General features: G+C 44.3%; 1 protein-coding gene across 3 annotated transcripts; it reads left to right on the top strand.

Moving 5' to 3' along the window:
* The first annotated feature begins 587 nt into the window (after positions 1-587).
* On the top strand, positions 588-24,379 carry LOC120456053 (RNA polymerase II degradation factor 1). 3 transcript variants are annotated; one of them, XM_039642632.2, is made up of 8 exons: positions 588-3,596; positions 14,752-15,196; positions 16,830-17,006; positions 17,878-18,251; positions 18,338-18,741; positions 18,801-19,170; positions 19,227-20,675; positions 20,747-24,379. In XM_039642632.2, the coding sequence occupies exons 1-8, from the start codon at positions 588-590 to the stop codon at positions 21,209-21,211; spliced, it is 6,693 nt and encodes a 2,230-aa protein (XP_039498566.1). In that variant the 3' UTR covers positions 21,212-24,379. The 3 variants fall into 3 exon arrangements, with proteins under 3 accessions (XP_039498566.1, XP_039498565.1, XP_039498567.1); XM_039642631.2 differs by having other exon boundaries at positions 17,659-18,251; XM_039642633.2 differs by lacking the exons at positions 588-3,596; positions 14,752-15,196 and adding an exon at positions 16,396-16,756 and having other exon boundaries at positions 17,659-18,251.
* Positions 24,380-24,661: the final 282 nt, after the last annotated feature.

Raw genomic sequence — 24,661 nt, 5'->3', positions numbered from 1 at the left:
GCGTTTAACAAGAAAAACTATACGAGTAACGACAAAAAATAAACAACCCACCCATTTTTACCAAGAAACCGAAAACCGGGAAGAAAATTAAATAACTAGCTTGATAATTTTTGTTCGCATTTTGTTTATGTTCCGTTTTTTTGTGCCGGTGGTGTTTTCGCTGGCTTTTTGTTTGGCTGCAGTGGCGCGTAACGTGCAACACACACCGCACCGCACACAGTCAACCCCCAAAAACAAAAGCAGCAACAGCAAAACAATATAAAAAAAAAACAACAAAAAGATAATAACGACTACTATCTGGTCCTGGGGACAAACAGGATGCGCTCGACTGACCCTGCGCACCTGTTCGCCAACGACAAGTGCCACGGACAATAATGAAATTTCCCGGGCTCTCGTGTGTGAGTGTGTGTGAAATTTTCTTGTAATTTATGCAAAGCATAAGCGAAGGTGGAAAATTCAACTGGTGTTTTTCATTGGGCGGCTTTGTTCCTGCTGGTGGGAACTGGCCATAGTAAAAACTCCCAGCCAAAAAACTCACTGGAATAACTGATAGCCCACTTTTCGCTGATGGTTTATGCCAAGCGATCATGCTGATTGTGGACATGTTGACGCTGGCATTGGCAAATGAGCCGATATGCGGCGGTGGCAAAATGAGAACCGGTGGCAAGGATAATCAGGCAGCAGTGGCAGCAGCAGCAGCAGTGGCAGCAGCATCTATGGCCAATACATCTGGTGGTGGACTAGGCCCAAATTGCGGGCTTTCTGGCCACTTGGCATGCGAGGCACGCAACTCACGCGACAATGTTGCTGCCGTGCATGACGAGCTGCGTCAGCAGTGCCACTCGGCGATAGTTGCGGTGGAGGCGCGTGCGCCTGCTGAATACACTGGCAACAACAAGGGCGACAGCAACAACAATAGCAGCAACAAGAGCGACAACAACAGCAGCAACAACAGCGGCAACAATAGCTGCAACATCGACAACTCTGGCGACAACACAGCAACGGAAGTGGCCACGAAATGTGAGTACGCGCAACTCGAGCATGAGAGGCAGAGCGTGAGCGCAGGCGCATACCTGCAACCACCCAATGTGACAGTAGGCAGCAGCAGCAACAACAACAGCAGCAGCAACAACAACAGCAGCAGCAACAACAGCAGCAGCAACAACAACAGCAAGAGGGGGAGCAGCGCCTGCTCAATACCTACAATTGGCAGTGAGCTTTTCAAAGCCAACCTTGTGGCAGCAGCAGCAGCAGCAGCAGTCGTCGCAGCTGAGCAGCAGAGGCAGCAGCTACACAAGTCAGCAAGCAGCAGCAGCAGCAGTAGCAGCAGCCAAACGTCAACGAATTCTGGCCAAAAGCTGTGCAAATTGATTGAGTCCAGTGAAAAATCAGTGGAAATCAATTGCCCCAGTCCTTGTGGCACACGCAACGTGCCTGAAAGTGGCCCAAAGTCCAGGGAAAAGTCGTCGCAAAGCGTTGGCCAAACTGGCGACAATATTGGCAGCCACAACGACGACGACAACGACACCAACAACGACAACGACAACAACCACGACCACGACGACGACGACGACGCGCGACGTACAGAAAAATTTGTGCAAAAAATCAGGCAAAGCGCGTTGCCTGCTCGCGGGCCACATCATTTTTTTTATCCCAGTGAAAGTGTTGAAATAGATGCAGCCGCACTAGCAGCAGCATCACTAGTAACAGTAGCAACAGCAACAGCAGCAGCAGCAGCCTTAAGCTCCAAAAAGGAGCAGCAGCAGGAGGAGCAGCAGGAGGCGGGGCAGGCGCCATTGTCATTGCCATATTCACAGCCACCTCCTTGCCCCCAAGACACCCAGCAAGCTCAGCAAGCCCACGAGCCACCAGCCAGCAGCAACTCATCCTTGACTGGATGTGGTGTCGTTGATAATGTCGCTGGCATTGCTGCTGTCCGCCCACAAAAAAGTTCCTGGCCTCTGGATTACGTGAGGAGCAGCATACCAGATACAGCAGCAACATGCAATGACAACGGCAAACAGTCAAAGCCCAGCGATTTAAGTGCAACATCCGAGGAGAAGCTCATCGATTGCGAATCCTTGGTGGGCAATACAGTACCATCAGCAGCAGGAGTAGGAGCAGGTGCAGCAGCAGTAGAAACAGGAGCAACTGCAGTAGCAGCAACAGTAGCAACAAGCTGTATTGAGCAGGATCTCATCGATTTTGAGCACGATTTGGGCGAGGATTTTGTTGCTAGTCAGCGCTTAAAGCGACTGCAGTACAATTTTCAGGGACGCGTGGCCAGTAGTAGTAACATTGATTGTGTAAAGGCATCCTTGAGACCACAACAACAACAGCAGCAGCAGCAGCAGCAGCAGGAGCAACAAACAATAAGCATAACAAAGAAACTACCCCCAGATACCGATAGCAATACCAGCCAACAATCCCAACCCCAACCACCCCAATCCCAACACCAACACCAAACCCAATCCACTCAAGGCGTAGACAATAAGGCGATTGCAGCAATTATCGCGGACCCAAGTGCAATTCAATTAAATGTGGATGGCATTCTACCAGCGCATCTAGCATTGCCAAATGAAAGCGAAACAATCGCGAGCGACAGACAAACAGCTGAAAAAGCCAAGGAGCAACATTACGTGCTGAATACGCACTCCGAGTGGCCAGTGCGCAGGATCGAGAAGGCGGCGACGAAGGCGGAGACGCAGACGGAGACGGAGAACCACTACCAGGACCAAGTGGTGATTGAAATCGAAACGGATTGCGAGGAGCAATTGCACGCTTCGTCCACGGAGGATTGCCTGAGGCGCTCTGCCTTTGTGCCAGCACAGCGGAGTTGCAAGGAGGCCGGTGATTTTGGCACATCGCTGAGCGAGTTCGATGTGCAGCGGTTTAGCGAGTATCTGAAGGCCGCTCGCCAATTGCAGTGGCAACATCTAAATTCCAACCGGAACCGGAAACAGCCGGATATCGGTATCGGTGGCACCAGCAGTAGTTTCCAGTGCTACGACGAACTGCTGGCCGAGTTCGTTAGCGAGCAGCAACAGGAATACTTACTATACGAAACCTATTCCGATTGCGATACAAATTCCAATTCCGATTCCAATTCCAATTCCAATTCGAATACGAATTGCGATAGCCAGGAAGAGTTTGATTGCGAAAGAGCCTGCCAGTGCCATGAGTGCCTAGCCAGCCGGGATCAGAACACGTCCACTTGCGCCAGAGGCATCGTTAGCGTTACAGCAGCCCATCCAGATCCTGATCGCCTGGATCCTGATCATCGAATCCCACAACCCACCCACCTGACCAGCGGCCACAAGATGCGCGAGGTCAATGGTCAGTTGCGCGGCCTGCTCAAGAAGCCAAATCGACCGCCACCGGCCCGCAAGAATCGCGTCGTCTTCGATGAGACGCGCAACGAGTTCTTTGAGGCCGACTACATAATCCTAATCCGCGAAGATTGCGCCTACGACGAGGAGGACGAGGAGCCATGCACCTGCGGCGAACACGAGCTGGTGCGTCTCTGCTGCGAGGAGGGCTGCCAGTGCAACTATGCCGTCAATCCTGCCGAGGCGGGCGAGGGCAGGACGCCACAGGTGAGTTCCCAAAGGATCTTAAGGTCCTACGAAACCTAATCTCCAAGCATCTGTGTGTGTTTCACATCATAGGATTTACTTCCACTTGGATATATCGCACTTTTGCTTAGGGTCTTGATTTTATCCCTTGACTATTAAATTGCCGTATCTTATATTCATAAAGTGGTTAAGTAATAATGTCTTCGAAAAAGTAGGGATAGACATAGTTAGCTAAGTTTATTAGCAGCACAAAACAGTCTTTATATTAGCTGTGCCACCATTTTTGACCAAGTTATTGCAAAAACGCCGATTAAAATATCCGACTTTTTACCAAATTCTTTTTTTTCGATTTTTTGATAAAAAATAATCAGTTTTTTTTCGATAGCAACAAAAATAGTTGTCCAAAAGTAGAATGCCATACCTCGTTGAATTCGTAACAAAATTCCCTATCGATCCATGTACATACATTGAAAAGCTAATTTTTTGCAAATTTTGATGATGGTACCCCTTATCGAAAATGCGAAAATTTGTTAAATTTTTTTTTTTGGAAAATCAAAAAAGCAGGGATACACATAGTTAGCTATGTTTGTTAGCAGCACAAAACAGTCTTCATTTTTGCTGTGCGCCCATTTTTGATCCATGTACATACACTGAAAAGCTAATTTTTTGCAAATTTTGATGATGGTACCCCTTATCGAAAATGCGAAAATTTGTGCAAAAAATTAGCTTTTCAATGTATGTACATGGATCGATAGGGAATTTTGTTACGAATTCAACGAGGTATGGCATTCTACTTTTGGACAACTATTTTTGTTGCTATCGAAAAAAAACTGATTATTTTGTATCAAAACATCGAAAAAAAGAATTTTGTAAAAAGTCGGATATTTTAATCGGCGTTTTCGCCATAATTTTGTCGAAAATTGGCGCACAGCTAAAATGAAGACTGTTTTGTGCTGCTAACAAACATAGCTAACTATGTGTATCCCCCCTTTTTTGATTTTCTAAAAAAAAAAATTTAACAAATTTTCGCATTTTCGATAAGGGGTACCATCATCAAAATTTGCAAAAAATTAGCTTTTCAGTGATTTCTGTTTGCCTGGTATCTGAAATCCAGAATTTCTCAATTTTACCACCAAAACTCGGATTAAATGTCCGGTTTTTGGGACATTTCGTTGTTTTATGCACCAGGCAGTCATAATTAGCAGTAGGTGGCTACTAAAATCGAAATGATCGTTGGCCACTTACTGACATTTCTGTTTGCCGGGTATCTGAAATTCGAAATGTCTTCATTTTTCGAACAAAAATCGGATTAAATTTCCGGTTCTTGGCACATTTCGTTGTGTTATGCACCAGGCAATCATAATTAGCAGTAGGTGGCTACTAAAATCGAAATGATCGTTGGCCACTTACTGACATTTCTGTTCGGCTGGTATCTGAAATTCGAAATGTCTTCATTTTTCGAACAAAACTCGGATTAAATGTCCGGTTTTTGGCACATTTCGTTGTTTTATACACCAGGCAATCATAATTAGCAGTAGGTGGTTATTAAAATCGCAATGATCGTTGGCCACTTACTGACATTTCTGTTCGGCTGGTATCTGAAATTCGAAATATCTTCATTTTTCGAACAAAACTCGGCTTAAAAGTCGGGTTTTTTGGCACATTTCGTTGTTTTATGCACCAGGCAATCATAATTAGCAGTAGGTGGTTATTAAAATCGCAATGATCGTTGGCCACTTACTGACATTTCTGTTCGGCTGGTATCTGAAATTCGAAATATCTTCATTTTTCGAACAAAACTCGGCTTAAAAGTCGGGTTTTTGGCACATTTCGTTGTTTTATGCACCAGGCAATCATAATTAGCAGTAGGTGGTTATTAAAATCGCAATGATCGTTGGCCACTTACTGACATTTCTGTTCGGCTGGTATCTGAAATTCGAAATATCTTCATTTTTCGAACAAAACTCGGCTTAAAAGTCGGGTTTTTTGGCACATTTCGTTGTTTTATGCACCAGGCAATCATAATTAGCAGTAGGTGGTTATTAAAATCGCAATGATCGTTGGCCACTTACTGACATTTCTGTTCGGCTGGTATCTGAAATTCGAAATGTCTTCATTTTTCAAACAAAACTCGGATTAAATGTCCGGTTTTTGGGACATTTCGTTTTTTTATGCACCAGGCAATCATAATTAGCAGTAGGTGGCTACTAAAATCGAAATGATCGTTGGCCACTTACTGACATTTCTGTTTGCCTGGTATCTGAAATTCGAAATGTCTTCATTTTTCGAACAAAAATCGGATTAAATTTCCGGTTCTTGGCACATTTCGTTGTGTTATGCACCAGGCAATCATAATTAGCAGTAGGTGGTTATTAAAATCGCAATGATCGTTGGCCACTTACTGACATTTCTGTTCGGCTGGTATCTGAAATTCGAAATATCTTCATTTTTCGAACAAAACTCGGCTTAAAAGTCGGGTTTTTTGGCACATTTCGTTGTTTTATGCACCAGGCAATCATAATTAGCAGTAGGTGGTTATTAAAATCGCAATGATCGTTGGCCACTTACTGACATTTCTGTTCGGCTGGTATCTGAAATTCGAAATGTCTTCATTTTTCGAACAAAAATCGGATTAAATTTCCGGTTCTTGGCACATTTCGTTGTGTTATGCACCAGGCAATCATAATTAGCAGTAGGTGGCTACTAAAATCGAAATGATCGTTGGCCACTTACTGACATTTCTGTTTGCCTGGTATCTGAAATTCGAAATGTCTTCATTTTTCGAACAAAAATCGGATTAAATTTCCGGTTCTTGGCACATTTCGTTGTTTTATGCACCAGGCAATCATAATTAGCAGTAGGTGGCTACTAAAATCGAAATGATCGTTGGCCACTTACTGACATTTCTGTTCGGCTGGTATCTGAAATTCGAAATGTCTTCATTTTTCGAACAAAACTCGGATTAAATGTCCGGTTTTTGGCACATTTCGTTGTTTTATGCACCAGGCAATCATAATTAGCAGTAGGTGGTTATTAAAATCGCAATGATCGTTGGCCACTTACTGACATTTCTGTTCGGCTGGTATCTGAAATTCGAAATATCTTCATTTTTCGAACAAAACTCGGCTTAAAAGTCGGGTATTTGGCACATTTCGTTGTTTTATGCACCAGGCAATCATAATTAGCAGAAGGTGGCTACTAAAATCGAAATGATCGTTGGCCACTTACTGACATTTCTGTTCGGCTGGTATCTGAAATTCGAAATGTCTTCATTTTTCGAACAAAACTCGACTTAAAAGTCGGGTTTTTGGCACATTTCGTTGTGTTATGCACCAGGCAATCATAATTAGCAGTAGGTGGCTACTAAAATCGAAATGATCGTTGGCCACTTACTGACATTTCTGTTCGGCTGGTATCTGAAATTCGAAATGTCTTCATTTTTCGAACAAAACTCGGATTAAATGTCCGGTTTTTGGCACATTTCGTTGTTTTATACACCAGGCAATCATAATTAGCAGTAGGTGGTTATTAAAATCGCAATGATCGTTGGCCACTTACTGACATTTCTGTTCGGCTGGTATCTGAAATTCGAAATGTCTTCATTTTTCGAACAAAACTCGGATTAAATGTCCGGTTTTTGGCACATTTCGTTGTTTTATACACCAGGCAATCATAATTAGCAGTAGGTGGTTATTAAAATCGCAATGATCGTTGGCCACTTACTGACATTTCTGTTCGGCTGGTATCTGAAATTCGAAATATCTTCATTTTTCGAACAAAACTCGGCTTAAAAGTCGGGTTTTTGGCACATTTCGTTGTTTTATGCACCAGGCAATCATAATTAGCAGTAGGTGGCTACTAAAATCGAAATGATCGTTGGCCACTTACTGACATTTCTGTTCGGCTGGTATCTGAAATTCGAAATGTCTTCATTTTTCGAACAAAACTCGACTTAAAAGTCGGGTTTTTGGCACATTTCGTTGTTTTATGCACCAGGCAATCATAATTAGCAGTAGGTGGCTACTAAAATCGAAATGATCGTTGGCCACTTACTGACATTTCTGTTTGCCTGGTATCTGAAATTCGAAATGTCTTCATTTTTCGAACAAAAATCGGATTAAATTTCCGGTTCTTGGCACATTTCGTTGTTTTATGCACCAGGCAATCATAATTAGCAGTAGGTGGCTACTAAAATCGAAATGATCGTTGGCCACTTACTGACATTTCTGTTCGGCTGGTATCTGAAATTCGAAATGTCTTCATTTTTCGAACAAAACTCGGATTAAATGTCCGGTTTTTGGCACATTTCGTTGTTTTATGCACCAGGCAATCATAATTAGCAGTAGGTGGTTATTAAAATCGCAATGATCGTTGGCCACTTACTGACATTTCTGTTCGGCTGGTATCTGAAATTCGAAATATCTTCATTTTTCGAACAAAACTCGGCTTAAAAGTCGGGTTTTTGGCACATTTCGTTGTTTTATGCACCAGGCAATCATAATTAGCAGTAGGTGGTTATTAAAATCGCAATGATCGTTGGCCACTTACTGACATTTCTGTTCGGCTGGTATCTGAAATTCGAAATGTCTTCATTTTTCGAACAAAAATCGGATTAAATTTCCGGTTCTTGGCACATTTCGTTGTGTTATGCACCAGGCAATCATAATTAGCAGTAGGTGGCTACTAAAATCGAAATGATCGTTGGCCACTTACTGACATTTCTGTTCGGCTGGTATCTGAAATTCGAAATATCTTCATTTTTCGAACAAAACTCGGCTTAAAAGTCGGGTTTTTGGCACATTTCGTTGTTTTATGCACCAGGCAATCATAATTAGCAGTAGGTGGCTACTAAAATCGAAATGATCGTTGGCCACTTACTGACATTTCTGTTTGCCTGGTATCTGAAATTCGAAATGTCTTCATTTTTCGAACAAAAATCGGATTAAATTTCCGGTTCTTGGCACATTTCGTTGTTTTATGCACCAGGCAATCATAATTAGCAGTAGGTGGCTACTAAAATCGAAATGATCGTTGGCCACTTACTGACATTTCTGTTCGGCTGGTATCTGAAATTCGAAATGTCTTCATTTTTCGAACAAAACTCGGATTAAATGTCCGGTTTTTGGCACATTTCGTTGTTTTATGCACCAGGCAATCATAATTAGCAGTAGGTGGTTATTAAAATCGCAATGATCGTTGGCCACTTACTGACATTTCTGTTCGGCTGGTATCTGAAATTCGAAATATCTTCATTTTTCGAACAAAACTCGGCTTAAAAGTCGGGTTTTTGGCACATTTCGTTGTTTTATGCACCAGGCAATCATAATTAGCAGTAGGTGGCTACTAAAATCGAAATGATCGTTGGCCACTTACTGACATTTCTGTTCGGCTGGTATCTGAAATTCGAAATGTCTTCATTTTTCGAACAAAACTCGACTTAAAAGTCGGGTTTTTGGCACATTTCGTTGTTTTATGCACCAGGCAATCATAATTAGCAGTAGGTGGCTACTAAAATCGAAATGATCGTTGGCCACTTACTGACATTTCTGTTCGGCTGGTATCTGAAATTCGAAATGTCTTAATTTTTCGAACAAAACTCGGATTAAATGTCCGGTTTTTGGGACATTTCGTTGTTTTATGCACCAGGCAATCATTATTAGCAGTAGGTGGCTACTTAAATCGAAATGATCGTTGGCCACTTACTGACATTTCTGTTTGCCTGGTATCTGAAATCGAGAATCTCTCAATTTCACCTCCAAAACTCGGCTTTAAAGTCCGGTTTTTGGGACATTTTATTGTTTTATGCACCAGTCAATCATAATTAGCAGTAGGTGGCTATTAAAATCGAAATGATCGTTATCCACTTACTGACCTTTCTGTTTGCCTGGTATCTGAAATTCGAAATATCTTCATTTTTCGAACAAAACTCGGATTAAATGTCCGGTTTTTGGGACATTTCGTTGTTTTATGCACCAGGCAATCATAATTAGCAGTAGGTGGTTATTAAAATCGCAATGATCGATGGCCACTTACTGACATTTCTGTTCGGCTGGTATCTGAAATTCGAAATATCTTCATTTTTCGAACAAAACTCGGATTAAATGTCCGGTTTTTGGGACATTTCGTTGTTTTATGCACCAGGCAATCATAATTAGCAGTAGGTGGCTATTAAAATCGAAATGATCGTTATCCACTTACTGACATTTCTGTTTGCCTGATATGTGAAATCGAGAATCTCTCAATTTTACCACCAAAACTCAGCTTAAAAATCCGGTTTTTGGAACATTTCATTGTTTTATGCACCAGGCAATCATAATTAGCAGTGGGTGGCTACTAAAATCGAAATGATCGTTGGCCACTTCCTGACATTCTAAAATAAAATAGATTTCTGCTCTACAACGGCTCTTTTTTAATGCAATTAAAAAACACTATCTGTTTTAAAACTAAAATTTTCTATAAAGAGATCAAGTTTTTAGAAGTGGATGGGTGACAGGTGGCCAGGTGTCCACAATCGCTCACCGTATCTATTTCCCTGCCGAGTGCGTTGATAGTAGAGCTTAGCTTCAAGACAGATTACAGCTTAAATGATGCATTAAAGCACACCAACACACACTCTCAGCAAGTCACAGTCACACCGGCGTATCCTAGTTTATTATTGACTGCTAAAGAGTCAGGACTAAGCCAGGACGATTCTACCGAGAGCGGCCAACGGCAAATGCCTTGGCATTTAAGAGGATTTGGGGCAGACGTCGCTCACACCTACACACACACACACACACACGCACACACACACGCACACGCACACTGGCACGCAGATATTTGGTGTCAAACTTGGTCAATCAGGGCGTCAGGATGTGGAGGATGACCTGGTCAACACTTAGCCGGCGATAAAAAGTGCCCCTCTTGGAAAACGACTGTCCACAGTTTGGATGGCAAAAGGAAAATTAATTATAAGCGCGGACTTCTAGTTAAGATTAACAAACTGTGAAAATTGCTCAGCTTTAATTGCTGTGCGCCCATTTTTGACCAAGTTATTGCAAAAACGCCGATTAAAATATCCGACTTTTTACAAAATTCTTTTTTTTCGATTTTTTGATAAAAAATAATCAGTTTTTTTTCGATAGCAACAAAAATAGTTGTCCAAAAGTGGAATGCCATACCTCGTTGAATTCGTAACAAAATTCCCTATCGATCCATGTACATACATTGAAAAGCTAATTTTTTGCAAATTTTGATGATGGTACCCCTTATCGAAAATGCGAAAATTTGTTAAATTTTTTTTTTTGGAAAATCAAAAAAGGAGGGATACACATAGTTAGATATGTTTGTTAGCAGCACAAAACAGTCTTCATTTTAGCTGTGCGCTTATTTTCGACCAAATTATGGCGAAAACGCCGATTGAAATATGCGATTTTTTATAATTTTTTTTTTTGTTTATTTTTTGATACAAATTATCAGTTTTTTTTCGATAGCAACAAAAATAGGTATGGATTGCCATACCTCGTTGAATTCGTAACAAAATTCACGAAGACACGTGTTTAAAAAAGGAAATCATAATTTTTTGCCATTTTTTTTTGCAAATTTGTCGAAATGCGAAAAAACTGAATTTTTGCCGATTTCAGCCTTTAAGAAGCCCATCGCACTTCCTTCCCGGAGAACCAGTCCGATTCCGATTCCGAGTATAAGCTGATTAGCTGTCTCCCTCCTCGCCGAGTTCCAGTTGCTTGGCGGTGCTTGGACTTGGGTTTCGATGTGGTGCTGGTGGTGCTGGTGGTGGTCTGGGCCACCGTTTTGCCTTGGCTAATGAGGGCAACCTGAAACGGACCTCGGTCTTTTAACTATCCCATTTCACTGGGGGTCGCCAACTTAAATTGGTTTATTACTCACTTCGCTCTTCGCCTCCAACTGCCAGTTGGCTTTGGGTGCAGCGCTTTTTTGCCGGCTGATGTCGTGCTGTTGTCAATTTGAAGTTCGAAACCTTGTTGATTTTTATATTTACTTAGTATTCCCCTTGCAACACAGCTCGTTAGAGGCAACTGCATTTTTACCAAGCGGCACATCGTCTTCCAACTCACAGAAAGGCAATCAAAGTCATTTTTAATAGGTTGAAAATTGTAAGTACGCACTATTTGAACTTAAACCAATTTGTACTTCTGCCTTTTAGTTAGTTAGTTATTTAAATTGGTGCAGTTTCCTGTTTGATGTGCCACTCTTTTTGGGAAAAACTGAAAATAATGAACTAAACCCTGAACTTTAACTGGCTTATCTCTTGCTTTCGCACACTCCAAAAACTCCGAGATGTAATCCTTGTCGCACAATATTCGCAATTAGGAAAAGCCCGAAGTTTATTTTCCTTTTCAATTCAGCGATTTGTTCGTTATCTCCTCGCCAGCAGTGTGACGTGATGGATGTGGAAATGGGCCTTCATCTTAGCCATGCCGCTTTTCATGTTAATTACGCCAAACGCTGTCCAACTTTTGTGTGTTATCACAGTTTATGTGTGTGTGTGTTTGTGTGAGTGCGTGTGTGAGGGTGTAGAATTTGAAGAAAACAAAAGGACAGCAGAGCAGCAGAACAGCAGAGCAGCCACAGTGTTGTCCTCGTTTCTCCCGCCCAAGTGGCAGTCAAGTAGGAGTCAAGCCGCAGGACACCCAATCCACGCCCACATTTCTACATCACATCATCCATTGAGATACACACATTCTTGTTGTAAGGATGTATGTGAGTGTGTATGGGTGCACGTACATAATAGCTGCGAGTTTGTCCTCGCATTCTCTATTGGCAAGTGTGTATAAATCACTTAAGAACTTTTATACAAAATGCTTTTCTTGTGCCAGTAACTCGAAACTGCAGTAACAACCAGTGACATTGTTGTCGAATCCCCCTCTCCCCCCCACCACCCTCCCCCATCACTTCACCCCCTTCATAAGGATGGCGAAAACAGGCAACAACCATTCAAGTCTGTGTGATAGATTGTTTTATGAATTGCGCCCTATCGTGATGGAACATAAGGCGTTATGTGTGTTAAGCACATGCTGGAAAGTTGCCGCCAATATTCGGACATTCCTTCCTTCCTAGCATCGCAATCATTATATATCCTTCTCCTTCATATCACACCACCATACCCCCCCTGCGTATCACACCATACCATAATATGCCATCATTGCCACTCTCACCTCGACACTCGTATCGATCCTGAGCGGCCCTCGAGTTGCGTTTAAATTTCAATTTGCTGCCACATAAGCGACACTCGAGTGCGCCGCTTTTTTGCTTATCTACTTCGGCCCTCCACTGATGCCACGATGCCACGATGTCCTGATGTCCTGGCAGGGTCCTGTCTGAGAGCCACGACCGAGAGTGCATCGGCAAAAAAAGAAATCATTTTTAAGTCAAGAGTACAATTTATATGGCGGGGCATTTCTGGAATCTGGATTCTCGTACGTCTCAAATGAGTGTGTCTGAGATATGTAATTTAAGCCCTTCTCTCAGCAATGCGGATAAAAGACTTAACAAGTTTTCAAGGACCTCTTTCTTTAGGTTACCCCAAAAATAGCTTGAATATGTAATGAATATTCGTGTGTAACTTAAAGTAGGGAATTAATAGAATGTTAGGTAGGACTATAAAGTAGTGTGAACAGCTTTTAAGCAAGGTCGTTTAAAATATTGCAGTGTATCTAAAATGTATATGAAAAGCTGTATAGATTCAAAGTCTGAAAGGTGTCCAAAAGGATATTATATTGTTTACTATTTTTCAATCTTTCATTCTCGCAGAAACACGATTTTCTGCAAACATTCAAAAATCATGGTCAAAAATTGGAACATTTTTTTTAATTCAACTTTCATTTTTGAACATAGTTTGATTGGAAATTAAGTTACGAACTCAACGAGGTATGACATTCCATGATTGGACCAATATTTCGAAAGTTATGATTAAAATACTGATATTTATAGTCGCAGAAACACTATTTTCGAAATTGAAAAAAATTTTTTTTAAAATTCAACTTTCGTTTTCACTTCCACTTTTTGTTGTGTTTATTTTTCTCAGTGTGGGCGGCCAATGTACTTGACTTGGCGCTTCTTGAGCATGTCCCCTCCTTGATGCGTCTGAGTGTGTGTGTGTGTGTTTGAGTGTGCGGGTGTGTGTGTGTGGGCGCTCTGAAGAGTTTAATATGCATTTAGTGTGTGTAACAAGTTTGCCGAGCACGTTGCATAACACACACAGACAGTTAGCTGGCCACATCCTTGGCCGGAGAAAGAATACGCCGTATTTATGCAAAAGTTTTCGCCTCTCAAGGCAGAGTTATGACAGGACTTGGCACCAGGTTACACCCCTCCCCCGAAAAAGAACAAAATAATAATGGAAAAATTGAAAATGCATAGAGGAAGAACATTGGGATCCTTGTCTAGACATTGCAGCCAGATGCAGTTGCAAATAAACAGGAGGATTTTGGCAGTTCCCGGGGGAATTCCGGCAGAATGGAGTTCGAAATCGCTGGCAACTTTTACATGTGCACCACAACTCTTTATGGCTTCTCCCTTCGTTCTCTGAGAACAAGATTTCTGGCCTTTTGTTACCACTTCCTCCGACTCTTCAGATGGAAAAGTGCACAGATTACGGCGAAAGAGATGTGCATTTCTTGCTGGTGTCATAGAAAATGATATATTACGTAAAGGTAACAGGCAACTTGTAAACATTAAATATGGAAATATGTACTTTTCATAAAATAAAGTACAAAGTAATACGAGTATAACTGAAAAGAAAATAAGTCATTTCCCATACCGCTCAGTGTGTCCTATCGCCATTAGTGGCCCAAACACAGCGCATTCCACTGGCCATGTAGGCATCGCCATATCTGCAGTTGAAATATATCCATCAGATATGTGGCTAACTATGCCATTAGGGGCATGGATATATTTCACAGTGGCAGAAGCAGAAAGCACGGGCTTAACGCTGATTTATGGCGCCCACTTCGTCATCCCAGTCCTTGGATCCTGTCCATGCACAAGCACTTGCATATAGGATGTACTAGATGTGCGCAAGGACACGCTGCTGCCATACAAGCATACAACTCAATTAGCTTAATTTGCGGTGATGCAACTCGGCTTACGAGCATTATTCACTTACCATACTTACCTCCATCTAATTTGGTTATGTTTTCTATCCCTCTCCATCCAGAGTCCCAAATATCAGCCACCAATTGAGTTCGTCGACGATGCGGCACTCAGTCCGCCCGACGGCTACAAGGACAGCAGTCTGAAGAACACGCTCGGCGGCGCCCTCAGCGGTCACATCTTCGGGGCGCAGCACCTGCAGCAGCTGCAGGTCATCCAGCGGCTGCAGCAGCAGCGTGCCGCAATGCTGGCCGCCCGCAACACCACAGGCGGTCAGATACCGCCCCCACCCCCGCCCGTTGGCACTGCTCAGCAGCAACAACAGCAGCAGCAACAGCAGCAGCAGCAGCAGCAGCAACAGCAGCAGCAGCAGCAGCAACAGCAACAGTCGCATCAGCAACCGCATCATGGAGCCATGCAGCAGCAGCAGTCGGAGGAGGACCTCCAGGGCGTTTGCACCGAGTGTGCGGAGTGCGCCGAATGTGCGGCCAAGCAGCTCCAGGAAGCAGGTGAGTGGCTGCACTGCGAGAAAATTCGTTGATTCATGGGTAGTCCCCTTTTTGAAAGGGGTGAAACATCAAGGGGCATAGCCGTGTTTGAGTTCTGATATATGACTAGACCAGTACATGACTAGATGCCGTATTTGATGGGGAGGCATGCCACTATAGAACTATGTCTACACATCCATCTCCACATCCAACTGCAAGTCCAACTTCAACTTCAACTACAACTCCAACTCCAGCTCCAGCTCCAGCTCCAACTCCATGCCGCAATGCAATTAGTGGGAATCCCGCGGGAACGAGGACGCGTTGCGTTGCGTTCTTTTCATTCACAAACGCTTTCGTTTGCCTTTGTGTAATCTAATTATGAATTATTTATGCAAACATTCGTTGCTCGTTGCCCGTTGACATCCTGCCCAGTTCAGTTCAGCCCAGCCCAGCTCAGCTCAGCTCGGTTCGTCCTGCGAGCATCGGCCTCGGGGTCCTTTAAATTGGACGCCATTTTTAAAGCTTCCTGCTACGCCGCTGGTCCGCTGCACTTGCTCTTGTAATTTTCTAGTTAATTTAATTCGGCAAAGTTGGACGGCAAAGGGGGAAGGGGCAGTCGGGTTCACAGACGTTCAGACGGCCGGACAGTGGAGTGTCAATAAAGAGCACACAACAGATACACATACAACGCCAAGCGCCCCAACATGCATACACATCATCGGAGTTATTGGACTCCAAATGGCAACCCGAACTCCAAAGGCGCGACTATTTACTCAAATATCGCTAGCTTTTACTTAGCTCCAAGTTGGCAATTAGTTAAAGTAAATAAAAGGCACCTTGCGGCATAACCATTCGTCCATCAATAGCTAACGACTGCCATTTTGGTCATATAATACCATAACTATTGGAATAATTTCAATGTGACGAAGTAGGCAACCAAATGAAATCGCTAAAGTTTCGGCTCTGCGCCATAAATAATTTCGATGGCATTTTCGGGGTTTGTTTGCCCAAGTCGCCCGCATTTCCATCGACTCGTTTCTGTTCTGTTCTATTCTGTTCTATTGATTGATTTACGGCAACTTGACTTCGGTTCGAAACGAATCGCATCGTCTCGCATCAAATCGGTTACCAAACCCCGTAAAAGGATGTTTGAAATGGCTGGCATTTGCATTAATGTCGGTGGTCACGCTTTATTGGCTGCCAAAGAGACACACGGAAAACGGAAGAAAATAGGGGAAATAGGGGAGAGTTTTGTTTATTTTATTCAAGTTTTTTTTTTTTTGTGGGCACTAGGGAGCGCACTCCTCATTAATTGTTGCGCCCAACGAACCGCGAATGCGACAAGCCCACAGATCGCCCTACATACAAATGCCCAAAACATGCTCCAAACTCAGAGTGCTGGGCAATCAAAAGCTATGCCCATACCGATCCTTCAAGCGCACTTCCGCCCCAGAAGCAACAGGCGGAAGTCCACCGATTAATCATTTATTTGATGTGATATAGGAACTCAAGGTGGCCACGTTAAAGCTTCTTAATAAAGCTTCTGTAATAATTATTCATACCAATGATTCAAGCGCTCATGTAATTGGAATAAACCACTGACAGTTGTCTTTCCTTAACTGGCTTTCGCTAATAAAATATTTTCCCATTACAGAATGCAGCTCCCCGCAGTGCCCGGAGGAGATGAGTCCACTGGGAGTGCCGGCTGTGGCCATTCTGCCGCTGCACACCAGTTCCCCGGAGCGCCGGATCACCCAGAAGGAGATCATCGCCGGCGAGGAGCGGCCCAAATACGTGCTGCAATCGCAGTACAAGCCATCGCCCACTGGAGGTAAGTCATCAGCCAGCACAGCCCCCATCCAAACCAATCCCTACCTATCCAAATCCATATCGCAATCCGTATCCAAGTCCTTATTGGCTTTATCATGCATTTGTGCACAGCAAGCAAGCGCAACCATTCGCTCCATGGCCATATTGCACACTTCATAGATCATGGATCTCCGATTTTGATTGGGATGTCATCGCTCCTATTGAAATTTCCCATCTGAGCATTCTGAGCATTGGCCATTGAGCATTTCCCTTTGTAACGCAAAACAATCTATCTTTAATAGTTATTAAATAATTATGTTATAAATATGTTAATGAGAGAGTGAGAAGCTTCAGCTTTTAAATCCAGTTTCCCAGTTAAAATGCTCCTAATGTTTGTATATATCTTGTAAAACGCTTTAAATAGACCCATAACACTATCTCAAAATTAAGATTCCATTCACGTTAATATTTGCTATGATATTTGAGTATCAGCCAAACGCCCCATAAATCGCTTGCCAAACTCTTTGATTATCGTGTACATATCAAGCATTCGTTATTCACGAACTCCACATCGACATCGATCGATCTCAATCCTTCAATAAAAAATAATCAATTTTGAAAAAAACAATGCCTTCCAATGGTTTTGCGTGGTGCTATCTGCTTGTACGTGTTAGTGGTGAAAGCTAGAAAGGAATCGGGCAGTAGCAAGGCCAGTTCCGGATCCATCTCCGGCTCCGGCTCCGGCTCCAGTTCCACCTATGGGACAGCCACCCAAGTCCCGGTCCCCGTTCCAGTTCCAGTTCCAGTTCCAGTGGCAGCTACGGCCATCAGTAGCCAGCAGTCCTCGAAAAATAAGCGATTTGTTGTTGAAACCATTACCACTATGACCACAGTGACCGAGCGTCGGATCATCCGCGAGGCGCACGAGGATGTGGCGACCGCTGGATCCGCCCCTGCACCTGGTACCGCCGCGCCGCCAATGGTTGCAGCTGCGTCCGCTGGTGGAGCCGATACATTGCCACCCGCCTTGCCGGCCAAGGCGAGTGCAACAGCAGCAGCTGCGGCAGCAGCAGCGGCATCTGCATCCACATCCGCAACAGTAACCGCATCAGCATCCGCGTCGGCATCCGCATCGGCATCCGCATCGGAACAGCAACAGTTCGAGCCGCAGAAACCACCACCCATACCGCCCAAGGAGACCTCACCCACGCAGATCAGCGGCATCCTCAAGGGCGGCAAACTATGGAAGCAGGACTCGATCTCACAGGTGAGCTACCCAGTTACCCAGTTGGGATATTTAGTTATCTAGCAATGGATATTTACTTATACTCCAACACTTGCCATTTTGAGCAGCAGTCGGATGATCAGAACAATACCACGTCGGAGGACGAGAGTGGTGGCACCAAGCGTTCGGTGAGATTTGTGACCGAGGATCAGGCGAATGCCGGCACCGACAGCGATGCCCAATCCCTGGCCGGTGATCTGGATGATAGTGAAAACCAGATCAACGAACTGATCCCGATCAAGAAGCACTCGACGCTCTTCAACAACGCCCTGCGTCCCAATTCGGCGGTGCGCCAACTCTTCCCGAGCGTCTCAGCCCATCAGGCACCGGTGCTCACCTCGGAGGCACTCCGCGCCTTCGACGAGTCCAAACGGGCTGGCTGCCTGGTCACCCACCTGCCAGGCAGCTGTGGCGACTCCGACACCTTGCGCAGGAGCATGGAGCGCAATATACTGCGACGCTCGCTGATTAAGTAAGTAATAGCTACTTATTCGGTAACTAAGTAATATCATTAAACTGTTTTGCCTTTAGAAAAAAGGCTGTCAAATCGGACATTTCGCTGGAGGAGCGCATCAAGCAGCTGACCTGCGACATCGACGAAGATCTGGTCGAGGAACTGCAGCGAGCTGTGGACGAGGATGCCGAATCAGTGGCCGAACGTGCCGATGAGCTGGCCCAGCGCAACAGTCCCGCCGGCGAGGAGAATCCCAATCCGGTGCCTGGTTCTGGACAAGCCCACAAGTTCGTCAATGGCGAGAAGAGCTTCTCGCCGAGCAGCTCCGTGTCCAGCTCCTCGAGCGGTTCGTCGGCCTACAAGAAGATCGCTGACATCTTCAACCGCGACAAGAAGCAGGAGAAGATCATGGAGATGGAGGAGAATCCCATAGTCATCATACCACAGGTAAGTGTTCAACCTGTCTACCTGTTTACCAAGTTCTATAGTTGATTTCTACGCAGGAGTGCCGTTGTCCCGCTGCTCCGGACTTGGGCATGGGCATCCAGGTGCCGGTGGTGCATACGCAGATCCATCGCACTCCGCCCCGCCAAACGGAGCCGAAGCGTCAGTTCCTCTCCTCCACGTTGGCCCCCCTGACCGCCTGTGTGGCTGGTAACAAGGACGACCTATCCTCCTACTACACATTGGCCGCCGCAGCTGCCGCTCATCCGCATGCCCATGGCCACGCCCACACGCATGCGCATGCCGCCCACTATGCCGCCGCCGCTGCGGCAGCTGACTTCAATATGGGGCAGCTACTGGGAGCGGCTGCAGCCGCTGCCGCTTCTGGAGATCCGGCTGCACAGCATGCGGCTGCCATGGCGGCGCAGGGATTGGCCCAAGGACTGGCTGCCGCTGGTGGAGGAGTGGGTGCAGGAGGACTCGGTGCCGGCGAGGATGCTCGCAAGGTGGCGCCCGATGTAATTGCCGGAACACCGGGTCAGGAGGCCGCTGGACGGCAGGAGCAGGACGAACTGGCCGCCTTTGCCCAGGCGGACGCCAAGCGGACGGAGCAGCTCAAGAAGCGGTACACTGGAGCGGGCTCCGAGCCCAGTCAATCGCAGGCCAGCAGCGACGATGACGAGCAGAATGACTATGGGTTCAACAAGCGTCCATCGGTGCGTGGCATCAAGCCCAAGTTCAGTTCGACCAACGAAATCCTGGCCCAGATGCAGGAGCAGCTGAGTGCGGCCATACCCACGGTGGTCAATAGCCAGCCGGTGCAGCATGCGGTCAAGGGTTATGCCATGCCCAATACGCTCAAGCAGAATCCCTCGCCGCAGAATGTGCCACAGAACTTACAGCAGCAGCAGCAGCAGCAGCAGCAGCAACAGCAGCAGCAACAGCAGCAGCAGCAGCAGCAACAGCAGCAGCAGCAGCAGCAGCAGGCGGTGCATCAGCAACATCAGCAGCAGTTGCAGCAACAAATGGCCGCCGCACTGCAGAAAACGGAGCAGCGAACGTGGAGCTTCTACAGCGAGACCGGGGAGCAGCAGCGCTTCCCCATGGATGCGGCTGCCATACAGCAGACCTACTACCAGACCCTGCCCGCCGGCACCATGTTCCGCCAGACGATGATCCAGCAGGGCGCCACGTCCGGCGTCGGCGGTGCCGATGATGCATCACTGCTGTACGCCGCCGCTGCTGCGGCCCAAAATTGCCAGAGTGTCACTGCGACGGCAACGGCCACCGCCACGGCCATCGAGCAGAGCAAGCACAGCAGCTACAGCAGCCACTTCGCCAGGAGCCCCACACGGCGGCCGGAGTCGCCTCCTCCGCTGCGCAACTACCACCAGACCATGGTACTCATTCCGTACAACGCGGAGACCTACTCCCAGTTTGCCGCCAGCAGCAGCGGTGATCCCAAGCTGGCGCATATCCAGCGCCAGAACATCCTCGAGTACCAGCAGGTGAGTGGATTTGTGGCATATCTGCAACTTGGAATACCTATTAACACTTTGTACTTTCTCCCCGTTACCAGGTAACCCAGCAGACGATTCGTGTGCCCATCGGTTATGCCCTGCCCGGCATGCAGTTGCATGTGGTGAGTGGGCGTGGCCATGCCGCCCACTACGCCCAGCACCAGCAGCAGCACCAGCAACAGCAGCAACAGCAGCAGCAACAACAGCAACAGCAGCAGCAGCAGCGCCTGATGCAGGGACACTATCAATTTGGACCGGATGGCGGAATGCCAGGATTCAGCGAGCGCGGAGTGCCCGAAGGAGCGGCCGCCGTATCGCACAGCGACTGCAATGCCATGGTATCGCCCACTTCGGCCGCAGCAGCGGTACAGCAGCAACAGCAGCAGCAGCAACAGCAGCAGCAGCAGCTACAGCAACAGCAGCAACAGCAGCAACAGCAGCAGCAGCAACAACAACAGGTTGTGGGAGGAGTGGGCGTGGGCGCCCAGGCTCAGGGATCCGTGTACTATGCGATGAACGTATGACCCGCGCTCGAATAGTCGCTGCCAGCGGCGGTCATTGTCGAGCGCCGCCAGTGTCAACTAGTTGAAATGTCAGCGACTTCAGTGCATTTGGGTAGCAGCGGCGGCATGGGCGGCAGATGAGCGTCCGCCCCGCGGTATTCCAAATTCGAAACCGAGTCCGTGATTGAGTCCTTGAGTTCCCATCAGGTCCCATCCGCTGATTTCAGTTGCCCCTCAGTTGACCCTAGCGAGCGTTTTTGAATCAGTTCGATCTTCCGTTTAGCCAGTGTATCTGTATCTGTATTTGAATCTATATCTGTAAGCGTAACCGTATCTGTTTTTGCGTCAGTATGATTATCATTAGCTGTATCCGTATCCGTATCCGTGTTGTCAGTATCTTTGTGTCTGTGGACGTGTGTGTCACAAATACTCAAGTACGGCTTGCCACTAAGAACCTTCAATGCTTTGAAATCACCAGAATTTCATCGATAAATGCCAGAACAAAACACTTTAGACATTTTTGTTGTGATTTGAAAGCACTTGAGGCGTAGAAGGCGCCCACGATTATAATAGAATTTACAATATAAACATCCAAAGTTGGTGGTAAACGATGCAGCGGCAGCAAAATAATTTTGATACTATGTGCATCATGGAAACTGAAACGGCGGTCGCATCGTTTACAACCAGCTTCACCAACGAGATCCAAAGTGAATCACTCCACGTTATGATGCAATGCTCCAAAAAGTAAAGTTTAAGTTCAGCCTTGTCGTCGAGGATTTTATTAAATAGGTATTAATATTTAGTCGAGTGTAGTGAAGAAAGGATGCAAATCTAAACCAAAACACAACCAAATCACATGAATTTATTTCGAGCATGTACATGCTGGGTGCTAGTAATGCAAAAACCACAAAAACAACACAACCAAACCAAGAAAGAGTTAATTAAGCTATACAGATTATATTTAACAAAGTTAAACCTAAAACAGAGATATCTAATAACAATATTTTTAATTATATTTTTTTTTTTTTGCTGCTAGCCAAGGAAACCGAGTTTTGCTCAATGAAAAGTGCATTTGATTTTAAACGCATCTATATGAAAAAAGAAACATACATTATTATATATCGACATATGCGAATGCTTAACTAAATTATACATAATTAATTATATTTAATTCAATTGATATTGATAAAGTATTTTCAATGTAGTGCAATTTGTTGCTAACTCCAAAAGCTCTCTTAGCAAAGAGTATTATATTAAAACAAAGATATATATATTTTATGAGTATCGAAATTATAGGACTATTTTTAGGCTTAGGCTTTATTTATAAACAATTTAGTTTTAATTACTTTTTTTTTTGTCTTCTTTATGTATAATAAATTAATAGAAATGTTCACAAATTTTTCGTTTCCTACGCTTAAGAAATGTACGGCCATGTTGAAACATGGTACATGTAAAATCTATAGGCGAACACATCTATGTGTACTTATGCTTTGTATGCTACAGTTTGTTTGGGTTTCATTTGTAGATCGATCAGCCTGCATCGCATTCCACATCTTCCACATTCCACACCCAAAGAGATGTGTGTGTTAAGAGCCTGGGAGATTTCAAGACAATGACGCCTAGTGGCACACTCGGGCTATCAATAAGTTTGAAAGCATGCTTTCAAGCAGTTGAAGCCACAATTTGTATTGAAATCTGCAGGTGAGAGCACGCTTCTCCGATCGCCTTTCTCCCAAAGTGAGAGCATCAGTGCCAAAAGCTTCCATCCCAGACCTCTCTCAATCATCCCATTACTTCCAGTCATCTCACCTATGTAGTTGATAGGGTTACCATTTGAATCAATCATATGAAAAATGTTAGAAGTTATCACACAAAGTCATGTTGAGCCGGTGGAAAAATCGTATCTATTTGCAAACATAAGTCTACACAGTGAAACATACGCATAGATGTAAGTGCATTTGTGCATGCACACCGCATACGAAACATTAAGATGATATACAGACATACGAACAATACATACATATATAAAATATGCATAATGTATTTCGATTCAGATATTGTGTTAATGTCTATAACGAACATATTGAAAACTATTGAAAGCAAACACGAATTAAGAGTGCAATAATGTTAAAGTGAAATTACCGCCTGACCGGAAACGGAAGACGAATAGGATGGAAAAGGACAACGCAATTCCGTGAGAGCGCGAGCGAGCGAGATAGATAGTTGGTCGGCCAGTTAGACAGAGATGGCGAGAGCCGAAAGAGAAAGGAGATAGCGCGCATAACGAAACAGTTTAGTCATAGATTTAAACACACTGACATTTACAGAGCGATTAACGATTAACGATTAACTATAAACGATAACTAAAGCGCGGTCTTAGGTGTTCGATATTCATGTTTTTTTTTTTTTTTTTGTTCATTCTTCGGTTTCTATTTTCGTTGCACTTTTTCGCGGTTCCACTGAGAGATTCCGAAAATAGAAATTGACTAGAAAACGCAGCGCGATTTGCATATTATATAAATACAGTTAGAGCCAGATAGCGAGCGAGAGTAAAGCGATAAATTATAAATAAATATATATGTATATATATACATACAGGCATACATATATATATATACATGGATATATACTAGATGTTTATGTAATACATAAATGGCATTGAACGAATTCCAAGCACATTGCAAAAATCCCAAATCAAAAAATCGCATGAAATTGCCCCGTACCTTTTGTGTTTCACTCCCAGATGTAACTCAATTTTTTTTATGCAAAAGTAGTTGAAAATTATATAATGAAAACTGATAAAAAAAAAATATATTTAGACACACATCGACGGTATCCTATTCGAACGATTTCTTTGAGAACTTGATTGGCGATTTCGGATATGCAGCAAGAAAAGCAAAACAAACAACAGGAAATGTGTAAGAAATAGTATAAATAAGTTCGGATATTAATGCCCCGACATTACGCTATATGTATGTGGGGCAAACAACAACAAATCCAATAAAAACAAAGTAATTAACAACAAAAATAAACGGATGAATTATGTAAGCGATGGATCGAAGTAAGAATTGATGCGAACGGCACAAGTATATAACAAATTTCAACAAGTATATGACTGAGCCAGTGACTCAAACATACATTTTAAATAAAAAGGAAAACCAGAAATATATGAAAAATATAAAAATGATAAGCAAGTGAATGATAGCTTCATTTTCAATGGGTTTTGGGAACTGAAAGTTATTGCGATCTGTTTGTTTACTTATTTTGGCGTATGGTGCGATTGTATAAAAACAAGTCAGAATTATCAAAATATGTTTGATTTATTTTTATGCAACCTTGACCTATTTTCAAGGACCAATAATATTGGACCCCACACAGGGAACAACAATTCTCATTATAAATTTAATTTTAATGCAGTTTTTATATTTAATTATAATATGTAAACAACTGAAGAGGTTGCTCTGAAAAGTA

Source organism: Drosophila santomea, chromosome X (assembly GCF_016746245.2).
Source record: "Drosophila santomea strain STO CAGO 1482 chromosome X, Prin_Dsan_1.1, whole genome shotgun sequence".
In the NCBI taxonomy this organism is placed as follows: Eukaryota; Metazoa; Arthropoda; class Insecta; order Diptera; family Drosophilidae; genus Drosophila; species Drosophila santomea.
The sequence above is the reverse complement of the archived record's forward strand: the minus strand, read 5'-3'. Positions and strand labels throughout refer to the sequence as shown.

Coding starts and splice junctions, on each gene's coding strand:
- LOC120456053 (XM_039642631.2), top strand. CDS start 588: ATGCTGATTGTGGACATGTTGACGCTGGCATTGGCAAATGAGCCGATA. Junction 3,597..14,751: donor GCGAGGGCAGGACGCCACAG/GTGAGTTCCCAA, acceptor CTCTCCATCCAG/AGTCCCAAATATCAGCCACC. Junction 18,252..18,337: donor AGCAGGACTCGATCTCACAG/GTGAGCTACCCA, acceptor CATTTTGAGCAG/CAGTCGGATGATCAGAACAA.